Below are 19,421 nucleotides of genomic sequence, written 5' to 3' on the forward strand. Positions count from 1 at the left end.
ATCTGAGTATGATATGAAAGAGCAATAGGTTTTCATATTTTTTCCCCAAATGTTTTCCACATTCACAAACAACATTCAACCTATCCCTGACCAAATATTGCACATCATGACAGGAAACACACAAATCACTGACTTGAAAATCTGTCTAGTGGCATGTCCTACCACCAATATATTCTATTCCTCAAATTCTAATTGGGTAGAACAAGGTTCAATTGCACTTTCATTTAATTTGAGTCCCATTGTATGACAAACTGCTGTGTCCCCTTGAGTTTAGCCTCCTGGGAATCATTCAGTGCAGGCACAATAGTCCAAGCTGTCCATCTCTGCTCCAAATGGCCCCTGATTAAAAGGCTCCGTTAAGTGGATGAACGAAGCAGCTGGATGTGGACAGGCACAGGCTGTAGAAGGCGGCCTACAAAGAGAAGATGATTGAAATGGAGACAATTGAGCTATCCCATTAATCTCGCCTGACTTCCTTTTACCTTATTCACATGGAACTGGAACTGGGAGGGGAATATATTAAGCTATAAATCTACAAAGGGGATTGGTGGCCCTCACTTAGCTTATTTAACCCATCCATGGATTTAAGGTAAGTGCTCACTAGTATAATGGGATGAGGAAAGGTCACCCAGTAAGGGATTGATTACGGCTGGCTAAACAGCTCATTGACTGCACCATAATAGACATTAAACAAAGCTTAGGGGATGAGGGCCGAAGGTTAAACTACATAAAATTCAGCAAAACGTCTAAATGCATATTTAACTGGATGTTCAAACGGCTTTACTTCCCATACCTTACTTCCCATTAGGCTTTTATTGTGGCCCACCTGTGCAATAATCATGCTGTCTAATCAGCATCTTGATATGCCACACCTGTGAGGTGGATGGATTATCTCGGCAATGGAGAAATGCTCACTAACACAGATTTAGACAGATTTGTGAACAATATTTGAGAGAAATAGGCCTTTTGTGTACATAGAAAGTCTTTGAGTTCAGCTCATGAAAAATGGGGCAAAAACAAAAGTGTTGCGTTTATAATTTTGTTCAGTGTAATTGCCATAAGTATTCTTTTAAAAAGTATGCTAGAGTTTGCTTCTTTGAAGATGTGTCACAACGAGTTCAATTAACCTATTAACTTTTAAATGATTAATTGCTTTTTCTGTGGATCGTTGTACCCCATTATCCTGTTCAGATTCCATGATGGGCCATTTTCCTTGTGGCCAGTGAGCCATGATCAGTGGAGAGCCACTGGAAGGTTGCGGCCCTCAGGCAGAATCGTAAGCGAGGCAGATGTCGCATCATTAAACAGGCCAGACAGGGAGGGCGAGCAGAATGTGGTCAAGGATCGCTGCGTCCATCATTAACGCGCAGCAGAAGCGAAGAGTGTGCATCAGTGTGCCCACAAGGCAGATACAAAATGCTGCTGACATGGCACCAGAGGTCAATACTGTTTTCCATAGGCGTCCTCACAATCAGTAAGAGAGCAGGAGGAAGCCGCCGCTTGGGTGCACTGCATTCCAGCATCAGATAATCCAATTTGAAGATGGAGCCAGGGATGATATCGCTCAGTGCGTGATGAAAACTACTGTGCTCACGGGAATGTGCTATTACTTTGGGCTGGCTAATGAAGTGGAGGTAGACGCCTGAAACTGCGTCCATGTAATAAAAAAAATAAATAACAAATTCATGCTATAAGAACAAGCACTAGCTATAACATAGCTGATTTGGGGAGACAGAACCAATAAAAGTAATAATATTATTATAATTCACCCATATTGTTGCATATTTGTACCACAGAAATCCACATTGCACAATAAAGCTGTGTCTTTTAGTGTGGGGTGCAGATCAATATTTACTGATATTAACAAGATCTGAAAAACTTAGTTAACGCCTAATTTTCTAATAGATGTAATAGAATATAGAAAGCTAAATTAAAACAAAAAGGCCAATAAAAGGGCCTAAACATGATGCTGACCTTGTGGCTAGCTGTAAAGTAAACAAACATAAATGCTCAAGGCTTAATGTGACCATTTATAAGACTACTGAATTATCTTTAAGTGTGTGTGTGTGCGTGCATGTATATAGGTGACACTTTCATTTCTGTCATTCTTTGCCCTCTGAAGTTCATATGTCAATGTATATGCATGTATATATATATACACACACACACACACACACACACACACACACCTTACATAGCAATTACAGCTGTGACTCTGTAATATGACCTATGGACATAATAATTGAGAGGTTCTATGCTCATCAGTGGTGCAAAGAGGTGTGTATGCATTCAACTGCTTCCAAAATAACAAGTGAAAATGCGAAGAAAATATTCGCTGAATCAGCAAGAAACAGTTTAAATTAGTACTAGTTTGCTCATTACCATGCATTCTTTAAATAAAGCTAAAAAAGCTAACTTTGCATTTTTTCTGCCCTTCCATAAAATATTGTTTGACTGTGGTATTTTTAGTCTGAAAAAGAAATGCATATCATAAATGTGTTATTTATGCAAATATTCAATTTTAGTAAGGCAAACATTTCCAAAAAATTAATAAATGGATATAACCGATGCCACTATCTATAAAAAACTTCAGTGTCAAATGTCTTAGCAAATTAAAAAAAATTGCAAATCAGTGCAATTCCACTATAGTACAAAGTTGCAATATATTAACATGTTTTCCATTGCGGGACAGCATTGCCGCAAGTCAAATATTCATATTATTTACTCTTAAAAATAAAGGTTCCAAAAGGAGGCTTTTACAGCAGTGCAAAAGCCTCCTTTTGCCCCCCCCCCCCAAAAAAATTGCCATTTGATTACAGATTTTCCCATATGCACACAAAAACAAAGCAATATTTGTTGTCTCTCCAGTGAAACTATAAAATATATACAAAATATACTTGATATCACTGAGCCCAGCGTTGCTCACTATTATATTCTCTGCAGGTGTGAACTTCCTGTGCAGAAGCAGGAGGTATTATGGTGGATGACATGTTGACAAACAACAATTGCCCTTATTGACCACATGGATCCTTGAAGTATAAAGACGACCACATCCTACATTACCTCTGGTGAATGTACAGACGCCATTAAAAGCACTCTGCACTAACCTTAACGCTTCACTGCGGTCATCCTTAATGCCTTAGGCCTCCAGAGATACTCAAAGTCACTCTTTCATGTCTGTCATTTTTTGGCCTCTGAAGTTCATATGTCAATGTGCTGACCATGTCCTCTCTCAACACTACCTGCAAACACACACATGCAGTTTGTGTGTATGCAGCTGCAGTATGTGTATGCAGTATGCAGGGGGCGAGCGAGTCACCCTGTGAGCAACTCATCTGTGAAATTAATTACGGGCTGCTCACATTCATTCCTCCAGTGATATGATGAAGGGGCTGCAGTTATTACAGGAGGCGGAGGAAACGCTGTGGGCTAAAATGGTCTTTTGATCCACCCCTTAGCACAACTCATGTGTGAAAACTGCAGATTTATCATTAATACTTTCATTTATTTACTTAATTGACAATGAGTGCCTTGAGAGCTCTGTGCACGTGTGTACTTTGTATAATAATGCATGTGACATATGCATGCATGGTTTATGAATAGCTGCACGCTTGGGTTAGTTTGCCTATACTTGAGAAAAAAAAAAGTATAAGAAGAAAGTTATGTACAATAAATGTACGCAGTATATAACAAAATGCACAGCAATACATTGTGCATGGTACATATTTACATGGCACATGAGATATTACCATGGTATTATATTCCAAAAAAACAAAACAAAAAAAACTTATTAAAAATAAAATCAAATAGTAGTAAATGATATTGACAACATTTCTGAAGCTTAAAATAACAATTTAACAAGAAACAATTCACAATATTTTAATATTCACTCAATTTCAAATACATTTTTTATATGAATTAAAATTAGTGCTTTCGAAGGATTAATCATGCTTAGTACACATAATATATAAACTTTTATTTTGGATGTGATTTTTTAATTTATTATGTACATTTAAACACACAGTATATATTTTTAAAATATTTTCATGTTTACATGTTTATATGTGCATATTCTTATTTTATATTATATATAAATATAATTAATATATTAACATAACATTTTTCTTAAATATATACACATGCATGTGTTTGTATTTATATATACACAAACATACAGTATACATACATATATTATGTAAACAAAAACTTTTATTTTGGATGCGATTAATCACGATTAATTGTTTGACAGCACTAATTAAAATACATGGAGTATGTAAATAAATATCCCCCCACCCCCAAAATGTTGTTTATATATAAAAAAAATACATAGACTGATAAAAAAAAAAAAAACTATATATTTTATATATATAAATATATACAATATTTATTCTATTTAATTTTTTATAAAGATTTCATATGCATTACACACAAAGTATTTGCTAATATTTATGATTTGTTAATATGTATTTTTAATCTAAAAAACACTAAGTCAGAGATAATTATATATTGACTTTTTTAATAATAATAATAATAATAATAATAATATTTTCCCAATTTAAATACATGTAAATATTTTATATTTTAGATAATACACAAAGTTTTAATTTTATTTAAGTGTAAAAACAAAGACTTTATAACAGATTGACAAGGCTGTCAGTATAATTTGGAACTAAAACTTTTGTTTAGCCAAGTGGAAACTAATCGGATGTTGCCCAAAATATCAAAATTACTAACATCATCCTGCCTGATAGATTTCAATAACTATGGTAAACCACGGTAAAAATAATGATTTCTTGAAGTATGCAACAATTAATCTACAATTAATCTAAGCTAGCAAAAATCAAAAACAATGGTTTTCAAAGGCTTTGTGTGTTTTGTACACTGATGCTTGGAGGAGTATTACTCTCAGTGCTGCAATCAATGCAATGCATACACAGTAGCTAAGTGTCACCAATGTTCGCCACACTGGGGTGCTCTCCTCTTTAAACAGGGTGTGATGGGGATCATAACAAATCTCTAATTCGCTGTTCACCCGCCTCTATTCATAGTGACAGCAGCTTGTGTCTTAACAAACCCGCAGAACAGGCTGAAAATAGACTCACACAGCAAAATAAATGCCCAAGCCTGAAGGGACTAAGTGTCTCCATGTCTAATCTGGTTACGTATGCCAGCCGGACACAGCCGCCCGCTGCCAGAGCCTGGCGTGTGAGAAAAGCAGCTCAGTGACAGCTCTGAGGAACTGCTCCCTTCCTGCCAGACTCTCTGGGCCTTGCTCCAAACGGACATCCTACATGAGGTGTGCTACTAAGACATCTGAAGAGACTACGGCTGATATCCAAGTCTTTCCTTTCCTTTTCCACTTCTCCCAAAGCGTGCATTTCTTATAAACCAAATAAATCATTCTTTGGAATGTGAAAAAAGCAGATCCTGTTTCTGTTGTGTGCTAACAGGGATCTGTAGCAGGTTTAAGAATAAATCAGGAAAGTTCAAGTCGTGGTACAACATGCAGACTAAAAGAAAGTGCAGTCCCTCATGATTTAATGATCCGTTGCTGGCCGACGAGTTAAACATCTTCTACGGCTGCTTTGATTCCAACGGCGGCAGTGTGTCTCTGCCGACCAGCGCGTCAGGAAGCAGCAGGCAGAGCAGTGATGATCCTGTAATCACCGTGTTGGTGGATGAGGTTCGGAGGGCGCTTAAGAAAGTGAACGTCAGGAAAGCAGCCGGACCTGATGGGATAACCGGCCGTGTTCTGAGGTCCTGTGCTGATCAGCTCGCTGGTTTGTTCACTTCTATCTTTAATGAGTCCCTTGCTACCTCCGTGGTTCCCACCTCATTTAAAAAAATCTGTCATTATCCCTGTACCAAAGAACAATAAACCCTCTTGCCTGAATGACTATCGCCCAGTTACCCTCACATCAATAGTCATGAAGGTTTTTGAAAGACTTGTAAAGAGCCACATCTGCTCCTCCATCCCTGATACTTTGGACCCTCTTCAGTTTGCCTATCTCCCAAACAGATCTACGGACGATTCCATCTCTCACGTCCTCCACTCTTCCCTCACACACATGGACAGCAACAATGGGAATTATGTAAGGCTGCTATTCATTGACTATAGCTCAACTTTCAATACTATAGTCCCCATCAAGCTGGCTTCTAAACTCACAGACCTCGGCCTAAACTCCTCACTCTGTGACTGGATTCAAGACTTCCTCACCGGCAGACCTCAAGTGGTGAAAGTTGGCCAGTTCACCTCAAACTCCATCACCCTGAACATAGGAGCCCCACAGGGCTGTGTCCTGAGTCCCCTGCTTTACTCTCTCTACACGCATGACTGCGTGTCCTCTCACAGCTCCACATCTATTATCAAATTCGCTGATGATACTGTGGTTCTGGGCCTCATCTCCAACAACGATGAGACCGCATACTTGGATGAGGTAGAGAGACTCACATCATGGTGCCAGGACAACCGTCTCTCTCTGAATGTGAGCAAAACTAAAGAGCTGACCATGGACTTTAGGAAGAGACAGCACCGGCCCTACACTCCTCTTATGATCAGTGGGACCCCTGTGGAGAGGGTGAGTAGCTTCAAGTACCTCGGTGTAAACATCTCCGAGAACCTGACTTGGACTACACACATCCAAACACAGGTTAAGAAAGCCAGGCAAAGACTGTACCATCTGCGACACCTGAGGAAATTCAGGGTCTCACCAGCAATCCTGAAAACTTTCTATTCAGGGACCATAGAAAGTGTATTGACTCAGTGCATCTCAGTGTGGTATGGAAACAGCTCCAATCAGGACTGCAAAGCACTACAGAGAGTTGTGCGCTTAGCTGAGCGCATCTCAGGGTCTGCTCTCCCCTCTCTGCAGGACATCTACCTCAAACGCTGCAAAAATATAGCTGTTAAAATCATCAAGGACTCTAATCACCCTGGTAACCATCTATTCACTTTACTTCCATCTGGTAAGCGCTTCCGTAGCCTGATGGCAAAAACTGAGAGACTTAGGAGGAGCTTCTTCCCCCAGGCCATCAGGCTCCTAAACTCTAACTCTGTGCCATAAATAAAAATCTTGAATCTTGACTGTGTAAAAAAAATAAATTATCAGAAACCTGGCCTTCTTTAATTATAAGGAAGGTTAGTTCAGGTTGTAAAATGTCATGTGGTGCAAATCCACAACATTATCATATTTATAAATGAACAACTGAAATTAATTATAAAACAATACACTAAAAAACGCTGGGTTGTTTTTTCAACCCAAACGCTGGGTTGAGGCCGTTGGGTAGGACGTTGAGTTGTTTTAACCCAGTTTTGGGTTGAAAATTGGTCTTGAACATAACCCAGCGGCGCTGGGTTGGGAACGCGGACGTGAAAGAGCACGCACGTCACGTTAACAGTCGGACGACACCAGTGCGAGAAGCCGCCATTTTCTCCGCCTGAAAGAAGCGAGAAGCGAGTGAAAGACGTTATGGTAAGTAAAGATTAAAAATGTAAAGTCATAATTCATAGTTTGTGTCCGGGAGCATTTTGAGGTTTCATGGAAGGCGGAAATAGTCCAAAAAGTGCTTATATTGAAAAATACGCGGACGCGGTTTTCGCCTCAGAAACGGTCTTAACGGCCTTTTTTTTACTGAACGGAAGAGATACTTTTAATATAACGTCCGTGAGTGTCTTATGTCATATTTACATACGATTTTACATTATCTGCACCTTTCGAGGTGTTAATAGACTGTTATTAACACATTTACATGTTAATTCGTGATCTTATTTTTCGCGGTTAAACTGAATGTAGTTTCCTAAAGGAAACGGCGTTATGTAATAAAGACTATCTTAATTATTTTGAGGCTGATGAAGTGATAATTGTTATAAGTAATGTTTTTCATGTAATATTTCAGACTTGTTGAGCTTGTGTGTTAATGCCCGCTCCGGGAGTTAACGACACCGAGGCCTGCTTGTGTGAGGACGCGATATTCTCAGCTTCTTCAGAAGAGAGGGAAAGATAAGGCAAGTAAACTTCATAATCCTATGTTAGCAACATTTTTTTTTTTTTTTTTTTTAAACTAAGAGTAAAATAATGTTTGTTTGTTTTTTTGTAGATGTTGAAAGCCAGAGGCATCATTCTTTTGAGAAGTTATTTTTTAGAAAATAAATGTTTCTGTTGTCTCCTGCCTGTTTATTTCACATTTGGATGCAACAACAGTGTGTTTACGTGTTCATATTTTATGTAAACATTGATGTCTGTGTTTTTCATTGCAGAACTCAAACCAACTTTGGAGATGTCTGATTTGGAGAGTCATCATTCTTGGTCTTCCTTTCTTAAAGGAATAGTTCACACAAAAAAATAGTTTACTTGCCCTCATGTCATTCCAAACCTATAAGACTTTTGTCTGTCTTTACAACACAAATGAATATATTTTAAATTTTCTCATAATTTTTTGTTAATCCATTGAGAGTCTAGATAATCTGTATTTTCAAGATTCATAAATAGTTATTGTTGAAGTAATCCATTCCAATATTTATATATAAATAAACCTTAAATTATATGATAGCGAATGTCTGTTCAGAAGAAAATATTGGTCTCCCAGACTTGCAATGGAGGACAAAGCTTAAGAGAATATTAAATATATTTATTTGTGTTCCAAAAATTTGCAGAGTTTGTGTGGGTCTGGAACAACATGGGGGAGAGTAAATTATGACCATTTTCATTTTTTGGTGAACTAACCCTTTAAAGAGCAGCCCTCCACGTACATGGAAGATTGTGAGGTATGTGAATGTCATGTCTGTTTTAATGTTTCAGTAAAGAAGTAGCTTTCTGAAAGCAATATATTTATTTAAACAATATTACATGCCCTCACACTAGTGCTGCCACTATAGCATTCTAGAGCGCTGTGGTAGACAGACATTAAACAACCACACAAAGCAGATTAAATTATAAAACAGACTATTTACCTATCCTTACTGATGTGGATACACTTCTATCTGAAAATGGATAATTTAATTAAATGTTTTCTTTTTTCAAATGTTTTTTTCTTTTTAGGCCACTGATGGAGAACAGGCGGTGACTGGGATGGATGCTGGTCAAAGAGGAGAATGACATTTCCCCCAAACTGATGCAACAGTGGTATTAAAGGAGGACGCTGCCCTGGATGTTGTAAAAGATTTCACATGCTGTGCTGATGGGGCTTCTTCATGACTACATCAATTATGCTAAAGAGATCATGAAAATTGACAGTGATGCATGATCTGTATTCATGGACTATGAAACAAACTGTAAGTGTATAATTTGTAAAAACAAAATGTTAAATGTGTTGTTTAGTAGAAGTGAAGTTTACATGCTGTCATTCATACACATGCTTGCATTCTTTCACACACATGCATCTGTTGAATGTTATAATATCAGTCTTAATGTTGTGGTTTATTTGTGTAATGTTGTACCAGAATAGTTTGTAAAGGACTTAACTATTAACTAATTGTACAATTATTGTATAATAGTGTTTTTGTATATTTTTATGTAATATATAAAATTTACCAAAAAAGTCAAATTTGATCAGAAGTTATATTCAATAAATGTTAAATGCTTCATTTATAAACTCTGTAGCTGTTAATGCCATACTTTTCTGCATTTCTTCTTGCATGCATGTTACTTTTTGACTGTTTTCTCTTGTTTTTAATAAATATTTACCTTTTGAAAGTCATTCTTTGTGTGATTTTAAAATGAACAAGATTTGTAGGTTTAATTTGGGATCATTTTAGCCTAGCAATGTAGTAATTTTAAACCATAAAAAAGCAACCCAGCATGCTGGGTTAAACATAATAACCCAGCGCTGTGTTCGTCCCTTTTTGACCCAGCGCTGGGTTGCCAAATAACCCAAATTGGGTTGTTTTTAACCCAGCAGTTTTTAGAGTGTACCTTAAAATACTGATTAAGATGTGTACACTTGCATGCACTCAAGGTGTAAAGGTTATTTATTACTTTTAACTGGATGGTTACACCACATGACCTTTTTAGAGAAGGCTACCAAAGCCATGACATTGTGCTTATGCACAAAGTGCCAAGCTATTCGTTAACACCCATTAAGTCACTCTAGGTCTTTGATAATCAGACATACAGTATCTTAAGGACAACGGTCACAGATACACCACGTTACGTAACCTGTGATCACAAAAGAAATCTATGTGCTTTGCTGATGAAAGCATGATGAGATCTGTGTTTAAAGGATTAGTTCACTTTAAAAAAAACTTTTACTGATAATTTACTCACCCCCATGTCATCCAAGATGTCCATGTCTTTCTTTCTTCAGTCGAAAAGAAATTAAGGTTTTTGATGAAAACATGGACTTCATTGGGACCCAAACGGTTCAAGGTCCAAATGACAGTTTCATTGCATCTTCAAAGGGCTTTAAACGATACCAGACGATGAATAAGGGTCTTATCTAGCGAAACGATCGGTCATTTCAAAAATAAATAAAAAAGTTTAAGTTTTATAAGCACAAATGCTCGCCTTGCTCTGTTCTGTGATGCGCGTTCATGACGTCACGTAATACGCAATGACGTTGAAAAGGTCACGGTTGACTTAGGCGGAAGTACCGAGTCAGTGTTTACAAATGTGCGGAAGGAGGACCATATACACATATTCAAATGTCTTTATGTCAGTTTATCGTTTAAAATGCCCATTTCGTGTGCGTATCCTGGGTGTTTTAATATTAAAAAGCCTACTGACTCGGTACTTCCGCCTACCTCAACCGTGACCTTTTCCACGTCATTGCATATTACGTGACGTCACGAACGCGCATCACAGAACAGAGCAAGGCGAGTTATAAAAACTTAAACTTTTTTATTTATTTTTGAAATGACCGATCGTTTCGCTAGATAAGACCCTTATTCATCGTCTGGTATCGTTTAAAGCCCTTTGAAGATGCAATGAAACTTTGAACCGTTTGGGTCCCAATGAAGTCCATTTTATGGAGAAATGTTTATCAAAAACCTTAATTTCTTTTCGACTGAAGAAAGAAAGACATGGACATCTTGGATGACATGGGGGTGAGTAAATTATCAGCAAAAGTTTTTTAAAAAGTGAACTAATCCTTTAAGTTCCTTTTACTTTATGGATTTAAAATAAAACATGAAAGGATGTGCGAAAACAAAGTAATTTTAGATTATATTTTCATAAAATATTATTAAGTCCAACACTTATTATCATTTAGAATAACAAATATGCACCAATAAATTGTGCAAAGACGAAACCAGTAAAAAGCATTATAAAATCAGTAAATATTACTTATTCAAAGTAGTACTGTCAAAATTAGGGCGTTAACACAGGTGATTCATTTTTCCAGTTTAACGGCGTTAAAAATGTAATGCAGTTAAAGGAACACTCCACCTTTTTTGGAAATCATTTTACAACTCCCCAAGAGTTAAACAGTTGAGTTTTACAGTTTTCGAATCCATTCAGCCGATCTCTGGGTCTGGCGGTAGCACTTTTAGCTTAACTTAGCATAGATCATTGAATCGGATTAGACCGTTAGCATCTCGCTCAAAAATGACCAGAGTTTCGATATTTTTTCTTTTTAAAACTTGACTCTTCTGCAGTTATATCATGTACTAAGACTGACGGAAAATTAAAAGTTGTGATTTTCTAGGCCGATATGTCTAGGAACTATACTCTCATTCTGCCGTAATCATCAAGGAACTTTGCTGCTGTACCGTGGGTGCACCAGGTGCAATTGATATTATGCAGCACCTGAAAGTAGTCCCCGGCTATATCATAACTAGTTACCTAGCTGGGGACTACTTTCAGGTGCTGCATAATATCATTGCACCTGCTGCACCCATGGTACGGCAGCAAAGTTCCTTGATTATCATTGAAAATCACAACTTTTTATTTTCGGTCAGTCTTAGTATACGATGTAACTACAGAAGAGTCAAGTTTTAAATAGGAAAAATATTGAAACTCTTTGGTCATTTTTGAGCGACATGGTCTAATCAGATTCAATGATCTATGCTAAGCTCCGCTAAAAGTGCTACCGCCAGACTCAGAGATCGGCTGAATGGATTCAAAAACGGTAAACCCAACTCTTGGGGAGTTGTAAAATGAGCCATTTTCCAAAAAAAGTGGAGTGTTCCTTTAACGCAGAGGCGGGGCTAGGGTTGGCCACCCCACTCACAACTGCTGCTTCTGTCTCTTTTTTTCTTGACAAGTATTGAGTTTATTTAGATGCAGAACGCCTTTATGACTACATCTGTGTACGGGAGACTTTTCAGACGCACACGCCAACTTTGACTCCACGCCAGGCGCTAGTCAGACGAGTGCGGAAAAGGTCCAGGTGACGAGGGAGCATCAACAGTGAATTGTGGTCAGGTGAGATGTTGTCAGGCCATATGTCCGTAAAAATTAATCTTCTTGTCCTGTTAGCTGTTATACTGTGCTCGTAGTGCGTGCTTTTCAATTGCACACACAAATACGGCGGAGTGTGCTGTTGCCTGCATCATTTCATATTAAAGCGTCAATGAAACTATGAGCATGCATGTCAGATTCGCGTCACGTTCAGCAGCAGCTCTTAAAGTAATAGCAGCCAAATAACCTGATAACCCAGCTGCTGTGAAGTCTGATAATAAAAGAACAAAAAAAAGGAAATCAATAACTTCTCATAGCTTTATGGATTCATATATTTAATTTAGAATTTAGTGTTTGATAACTATATTCAATTTCTGTATATTTCCTACTTGCTGAAGGGCACAGGTATGACATTTATTATAATGGGTTCATGTAAAACTTGTTTTAAGTTCACTTAAATTAGAATTTGTTATTTTGTAAATTCTAATAAATGTTAAAATTGATAGCTCTCAATTATACTGTAATATTAGCATAGTCAACATTACATATGGTTAAATATTATGGAAAAAAAAAATTCCTAGAGACATCAGTATTGGTATCAGTGATACTGGCCTCCAAGATGATAAACAAATATCAAAAATATACTCTACATATATCTACATTGAATGTGAAATTATTGCAATATAAAAGTATATTTAAAATCTTTAATGTTAGATGGGATTAATCGCGGTTAATTTCAGAAAAAAATGTGCAATTAGGTTTTTTTTTTTTAAATCGATTGACAGCACTAATTCAAAATAAAAATTAAATATTTCTCACATTATTTTGAAATTGTGTCATCATTTATTCACCCTCATGTCAATCCAAACCTGTATGACTTTATTCTGTAAAAAATAAAAGATATTTTGAGAAACATCTTTCTTTTTTCTTTTTTGTCCACACAATGAAAGTTGGTCACCAAACATTTTTCAACAATCTTCAAAATATCTCCTTTTGTGTTCCACAGAGAAAAAAAGTCATACAGTCATAACTCAGAAAGCATCTCAACTTAAGAAATATCTGTAATACTGTAACTTTCGAATCTCAAGTCCAAAACCCACAATTTATTGAACCAAAGCTGCAATAACAATCTAGCATTAACAAAGTGTTTGCTTAAAATTGCAAAGGCAAGCAGACAATAAATGGCCCATTTATTTGTTTAATTCTAAGGGTTATAGAAAAAAAAAAGAAATAGTCATAAATGTGTCACAAAAAATTACTTTAAGATTTTAAATTAGTATATGATATGATGCCTGGCAAAGTTGCTGTCACCTGTTGAGTGCAGCACATGGCACAGTCCAAGAATGACTGTTTTCACAACATCCCTCCACAAAAACCTGAGGTCCCATATACTTTAATGCTGTTAGTACAGAGCATCGAATAACTAGCTGACAAAGCCCTTTGCAGAAACAACAGCGGATCCAGCTTTACTTTCACTACAGAAGTTGAGGGCTACTTTCCTTTACTGATGGCCGGTATCACCCTAGAGACTGCACTACATCACGAACCAGTTGCCATGTACTGATTACAGCCACTGTAAAGGAGGAAACATTACCCCAGGGAACAAGAGTAGTGATCAACTTTCACAGGCCAGTGATAACATATAGAATACAACTTTAATGTACTGATGATGCAATCAAGGTGTTTCAGGTAAGTCACAGTATATCTATATCTATCTATATCTATATCTATATACTGTGATTTACCTGAAACACCTTGATTGCCTCATCAGTACATTAAAGTTGTATTCTATATGTTATCACTGGCCTGTGAAAGTTGAAGAGCTCAAACTGCCCAAAAAGTCAAAGAAATTAATGTAAAAGCAGTATCTTTCTAAAGCAATTTGGTAATCAAATAACGATCACAATCAAGTTATGTTAGGTTTTAATAAAACTTCTTACATTTAAACCAAGCGATCAAACTTGTTTCCAGTAACTGCGCCAGTAAAATGTGACTAATTCTCATTTGACAATAGAAATTATAATTTTCCCTGACAATATTTCAGCAATCACATCATGTGTTTTCTATCAGCCGTTTAGAATCAGAAATAGCAGTTTTGGAACTGTGAATGAACCACTTTTGATACAATTCAGTTCCCCTAGTCTTTGTGCAATACCTCAATCGCAGAACACAATCAATAAAATGTTGCCATTTATTAACAAAAAGCATGAACACGTTATTGACATGACAGTGTGATAAAGAAACATAAATGAGAAAATAAAGCACACAATATGAAAATAAACCAAAAATAAACAAGCATTTTGCTTTTCTTCCTGTTGTGTATGACTATTGTCCATTTAAAGGGTTAGTTCAACCAAGAATTAAAATTTGCCTGTGTTTTACTCACTCTCGAGGCATCCTAGGTGTATATGACTTTCTTCTTTCAGATGAATGCAATCGGAGTTATATTAAAAATTGTCCTGACTCCTCCAAGTGTTATCATTGCAGTGGGCGGGTGGGTTTTTTTTTTTTTTTCAACGTGCACATCCATAAAACATGCCTCACAAGTGTTTTTTACATTTGAAATATGGATATTTTTCTTACAAAAATGCATGGATTAGCTACAGGAGGCCTTTATTCACGCCCCGGAGACGTGTGAGGCACATTTTATTATGGATGCACGCGCTTTATTTGACATCTTGTGGACTGTTGAAAAAACACCCACCGCATTGATAATGCTTGGAGGGTGAGTAAAACACAGGCTGATTTTCATTTTCGGGTGAACTAAGCCTTTAATGGCATTAATAATATGATAAATGTGATATACTAATTATAAAATGACACTGCAAATTTTCCACAAAATTCTGGAAACACCACTAAATCAGTCATTTAAATTGCAAAGATATCCTGGTGGGACTCCTAATTGATCAAACAGATTTGCAAAAATATCTGAAAACGTTTGTGTTTTCGTTTGTTTCACTTGGACAGTTTACTTATGCACTGAATTGTTTGTAGAGATTTCTCACACTGAAATAGTAACAGGATACTTTATAAGACGCAAAACCAAGAGCACTGGATTAGATTGATATAGACCTTAGCCAGGTTAGACGGCATATTGAATTTAACGCAGATGAAAACGAGGCTGTGAAGGATAGATTTACAGTCTTAATGACAGACACTGTAGGCTACATATTATTCACTGTGCATTTTATAACTGCAGATTGTGTACTGCAGTTAAAGACAATGCACATACTTATATCTATAATGGCTCGTTTCCACCGAGCGGTACGGTTCAGTACAGTACGGTACGCAATTATGTCCATTTCCATTGGCAGAAGTTGTGAATGGTACCAAAATAGCAAACCGTACCGTACCACTTTTTTGGTACCCTTCCGTTGGGGTACCTAGCACAGCAAAGGGTACCAAAAGGGGGGAGCTAAACTCACTGCAGAACTGCAGAATTGGTTGACTAGAATCGTCACTTTTCCGTGATACAAGGAGATAAAGCTTCTCCTTCACTCCTTCCACTCTGCTGTCCATAAGTGTTGAGCTTATTTACATCAGAATGCACAAAAAAAGAAGTGTATTTTATATTTTCACAATAACAGCCATTTCTCAATGTATTCTTGTCTGTTCTTGTGAAACGTCGCTGCCCAAAACCCACGTAATTTTCTAAATATTATTGTTATTGTGTCATGAAATTTAGTTTTAAGAGTTTTTCAGTCGAGAATGTAGTTGTTTAAAACTCAAATCTGCGGTTTATTTATAAAGATAGTGCCTATTTGAAAATTTGCTATACCGATTTCGGAGCTCCAGCCGATCACAGGGCGCTCCGAGCTCATGTATCCACCTAGAGCAGCCTTAGCTCGGCTAGTCCTTCCGACATTTGCCGCTGGCTCTGATGTCTCTGTAGTGATTAAACATTAGATACAATTCGTTTCGGGTATATTTAACAGGCATTCATGGTCTCATGAATCTATTATTTGTTCCTGGTCATATCGTTTTGGCTGAGCACAAAGTTATGTTTAACTTTATATATTTATTTTGAACTTTACCATAGTACTGCGCTGACTTTGTAGCATACATTTGACTGAGTTTGATTTTGTCTTTATTTCCTATATATAAGCCTCTTATACTTTGTACTTTTATAATGGCTATTATTGTTAATTATAAATGACATTTAACAAAAAGAGGCAGAGTTCTGCTTATTGTCATGCTTTATCTTCGCTAGCTACTTTTCGGCATACACCGCACCTATAAAGTAAGGGTACTGTTGGCGGTGGAAACGCAAGCCGGGTCAGGGTGTTCGTTCCTGACCCGTTCGTTCCCGACCCCTTCTGTGTGAACACAAACACGTCCCGGGATTAATTCCGGGATTATTAGCGAGGCCGCGGCAGACTTGTAAATCTGTTGTGTTCGGCGCTGCCACCGTGCTAGTGAAACAAAACATGAAACGTATTCAGTGACTTAAGACCTACCTCTGTATTGGCTCTCTAGCCTGTGGAAAAGCAACAGGTTCTTAAAGGGCTCGCCAGTCGAACCAACAAAGAACCGGCAATAGCACTGGCTCTGAACTAGCACCTGGTTCCTGCTGGTGGAAAGGGGGTAATAGATTCCGGAAAATCACTGGCAGTGTGAATGAACCACAAACAAACGATCCCAGGACAAATTCTCTGTGTATTTTCTCGAATTTCTGTGTGAAAGAGGCTTTAAGGCCCAGATATACTCCAAACGAAGTTCGTTTTCATTCTTTGTTTGGGGGCAGAAAGAAGTTTAAAAAGGTGTGGCGGTATACTGTTTTTTAACATTCCAACATCCCCGCGCTGCTGGAGGCAGGGTGTAGATTAATGTAAACATGACAGGTATCAATGGTCAGAATATTATAGACAAAAGAATAATGATTAGCAGCAGTTCAGAGTCAAGTATCCTGTTTGCAAAACAAAAAAGCACCATTTCCATAATCAGTCCTTTAAGTGTGAACGGCTCATAGTCTGAAAACTTTAGCATGATGTGGAAAAAACCACTGGAGTCATCACAAACCTGTTTGTTACTTTATTTTATTAGTCTTCGTTTATTTTATTAAACTGGATAAATTATTACACCGTTTTATATGTTATGTGGTGTCATGATTTGCTAAAAAGAAAGGTTTATTATTGTATGTTTTTTGGCATTTCATTTATTGTATACCTTTTAAATGAGCTTATTGAAAGAAGAACAACAGCAGCAGTGTGGTGTAACATTTATTTGAAACATGTATTTTGTGCTACCTTATATCTTTACTCTTTCCTTTCATTCTTTTTATGGCTTTGAAAAGCTTGAATCTGATGTTTCTCTACGTCGCTTTTTACATAACTCCGAGTCGTCAACATCAAGCTTCGTTGCAATTTCTTTCTAGGAATTAAATGCTTGCTCTGAATCTTTAAAGTCTCTGTGAGTGATCGTAAAGGTGTGGATATATTTGTGGCAGCTCAGCTATTCGACACAGTGCATTTATGTTGCTAGTGACTTGGAGATGTTGTTCTCCTGCCTGACCTCCGTTGAATGAGTAATGAACCTTTGGAAAAAAAACAAATATAGAAAAATAATTGCACATCAAAGAAGGTGGAGTTCCCATCCATCGATTGCGTAACGCCACGGACCGATGGTAGCTCAAAGGTGTTTAGGAGCCAAAATTAACTCCCCAGAAAGTTTGCTTTGGTGAGCTGTTTTGAACTGCCAAAACGAACTTCGTTTTGGCCTGATTTTGTTCGCAATGACGTCATATCAGTTCGTTCTTCGATTTCATTTGAAGTATATCGGGGCCTTTAGTCAGACTTATTTTAAACCAAATCAACTGACTATAAGCCAGACTAACTAAAATAAAGTCTTATTTGGTAAACTTGTTTTATGAAACAGGCCCCTGGTTACCTGTTGACAGCAACATTGCTCAAAATGTTGCCCCGTGTATCATCAGCCTTAGGCTAAATGGGGATGCTTTATGGATGGGGTGCCTGTGAAACTATGCCCTTATTTTAAAGCTGAAATGTGCCATTTCTTCAATTTGAATTACAAACACAACAATTGTTCTCAAACAGGTTTCCAAAGCACTCCCCATCCGCCTCCCTACCTTCCATTGGTTTGGCAAACTGATAACCCCGCCCCCAAAACCACGCCATTGGTTGAGACGATGTTGATACGCTGGCGATGATCGGGACATTTAAAAAAATGGCTTAGATTTTCCTACGAATGACTCAATAGTCAATATTAAGGTGTGACAGATGAAAGGGGTTAACACGCAAAATATACACATCAGCTGGTTATGTCATTGGAAATATAAAAGAAGGTGACTTAAAAATATGAAAGAAGCAGAAGTGCTGCATCTTGGCCTGATGCAAAATACACCTGTGGCGTCAGAGCTGCGTCTAAACTCATGACTGCGTGTGTGATCGTACAGCACTGAATGAAACAACATTGCATGCAACTTTGGATTGGTTATGATGGCAGCGAATTCATTTCACCCGTGCTACAGGTTTGTTCTTACCTTACACGGAAACGGCAGATTAGATGCAACTTTTTCCATTGCCAAGTTCCTTATGCTCGGCGTGAGAGGGCCGCGACAAGTTGGACAACAGCTGAGCTTTTGCCGACATTGGTTACACACCAGATGCCCAGCCTGGCACTGCAAGATCGGGGGCAGCACGTAGTCGAAACACACCGGGCACTCGAACAGCGCTGTCAGTTCAGCTGACTGTCCCGGTAGAGCAGCGGCTGGAAGGGCTACAACGGCCACGGGGACCGTACCAGAGCCCGCGACAGAGCCGGATACCCCCGCGGCGGCGGCAGCAGCAGAAGCGGTTGTTCCTCCAGAACCTCCATGCTTACTTCCTCCTGCTTTACCAGCTCCGAGCCCTCCGGCCCCGCCTCCCGCGGAGGACGGACGGCTCATGGCGAGGAGTGTAGATCTGTAATGGTGTAAAACCCAGACGAGTTCAAGCCCGAGAGCCCCGCCGTATACTCCCGACTGAAGACAGACTCGGTTCCGAACAGCCTCCAGTCCCCCGCGGATACAACATGGCCGCCATAGTTTGAGAGCGAGTAACGAGTCTATTGGATGAAGGGGCTTTGATT

General features: G+C 38.0%; 1 protein-coding gene across 1 annotated transcript in view; it reads right to left on the reverse strand.

Moving 5' to 3' along the window:
- Positions 1–19,384, reverse strand: part of LOC306862505 (E3 ubiquitin-protein ligase Siah2-like) — a 32,018-nt gene extending 12,634 nt beyond the window's left edge. Inside the window, exon 1 of the mRNA XM_079405335.1 lies at positions 18,835–19,384. Within this exon, the coding sequence (XP_079261461.1) occupies positions 18,835–19,239 (405 nt within the window). The 5' untranslated portion in view covers positions 19,240–19,384. The remainder of the gene's footprint in view (positions 1–18,834) is intronic.
- Between the last annotated feature and the right edge of the window lie 37 nt (positions 19,385–19,421).

The sequence above is a fragment of the Barbus barbus genome (genome assembly GCF_936440315.1).
Source record: "Barbus barbus genome assembly, chromosome: 43".
In the NCBI taxonomy this organism is placed as follows: Eukaryota; Metazoa; Chordata; class Actinopteri; order Cypriniformes; family Cyprinidae; genus Barbus; species Barbus barbus.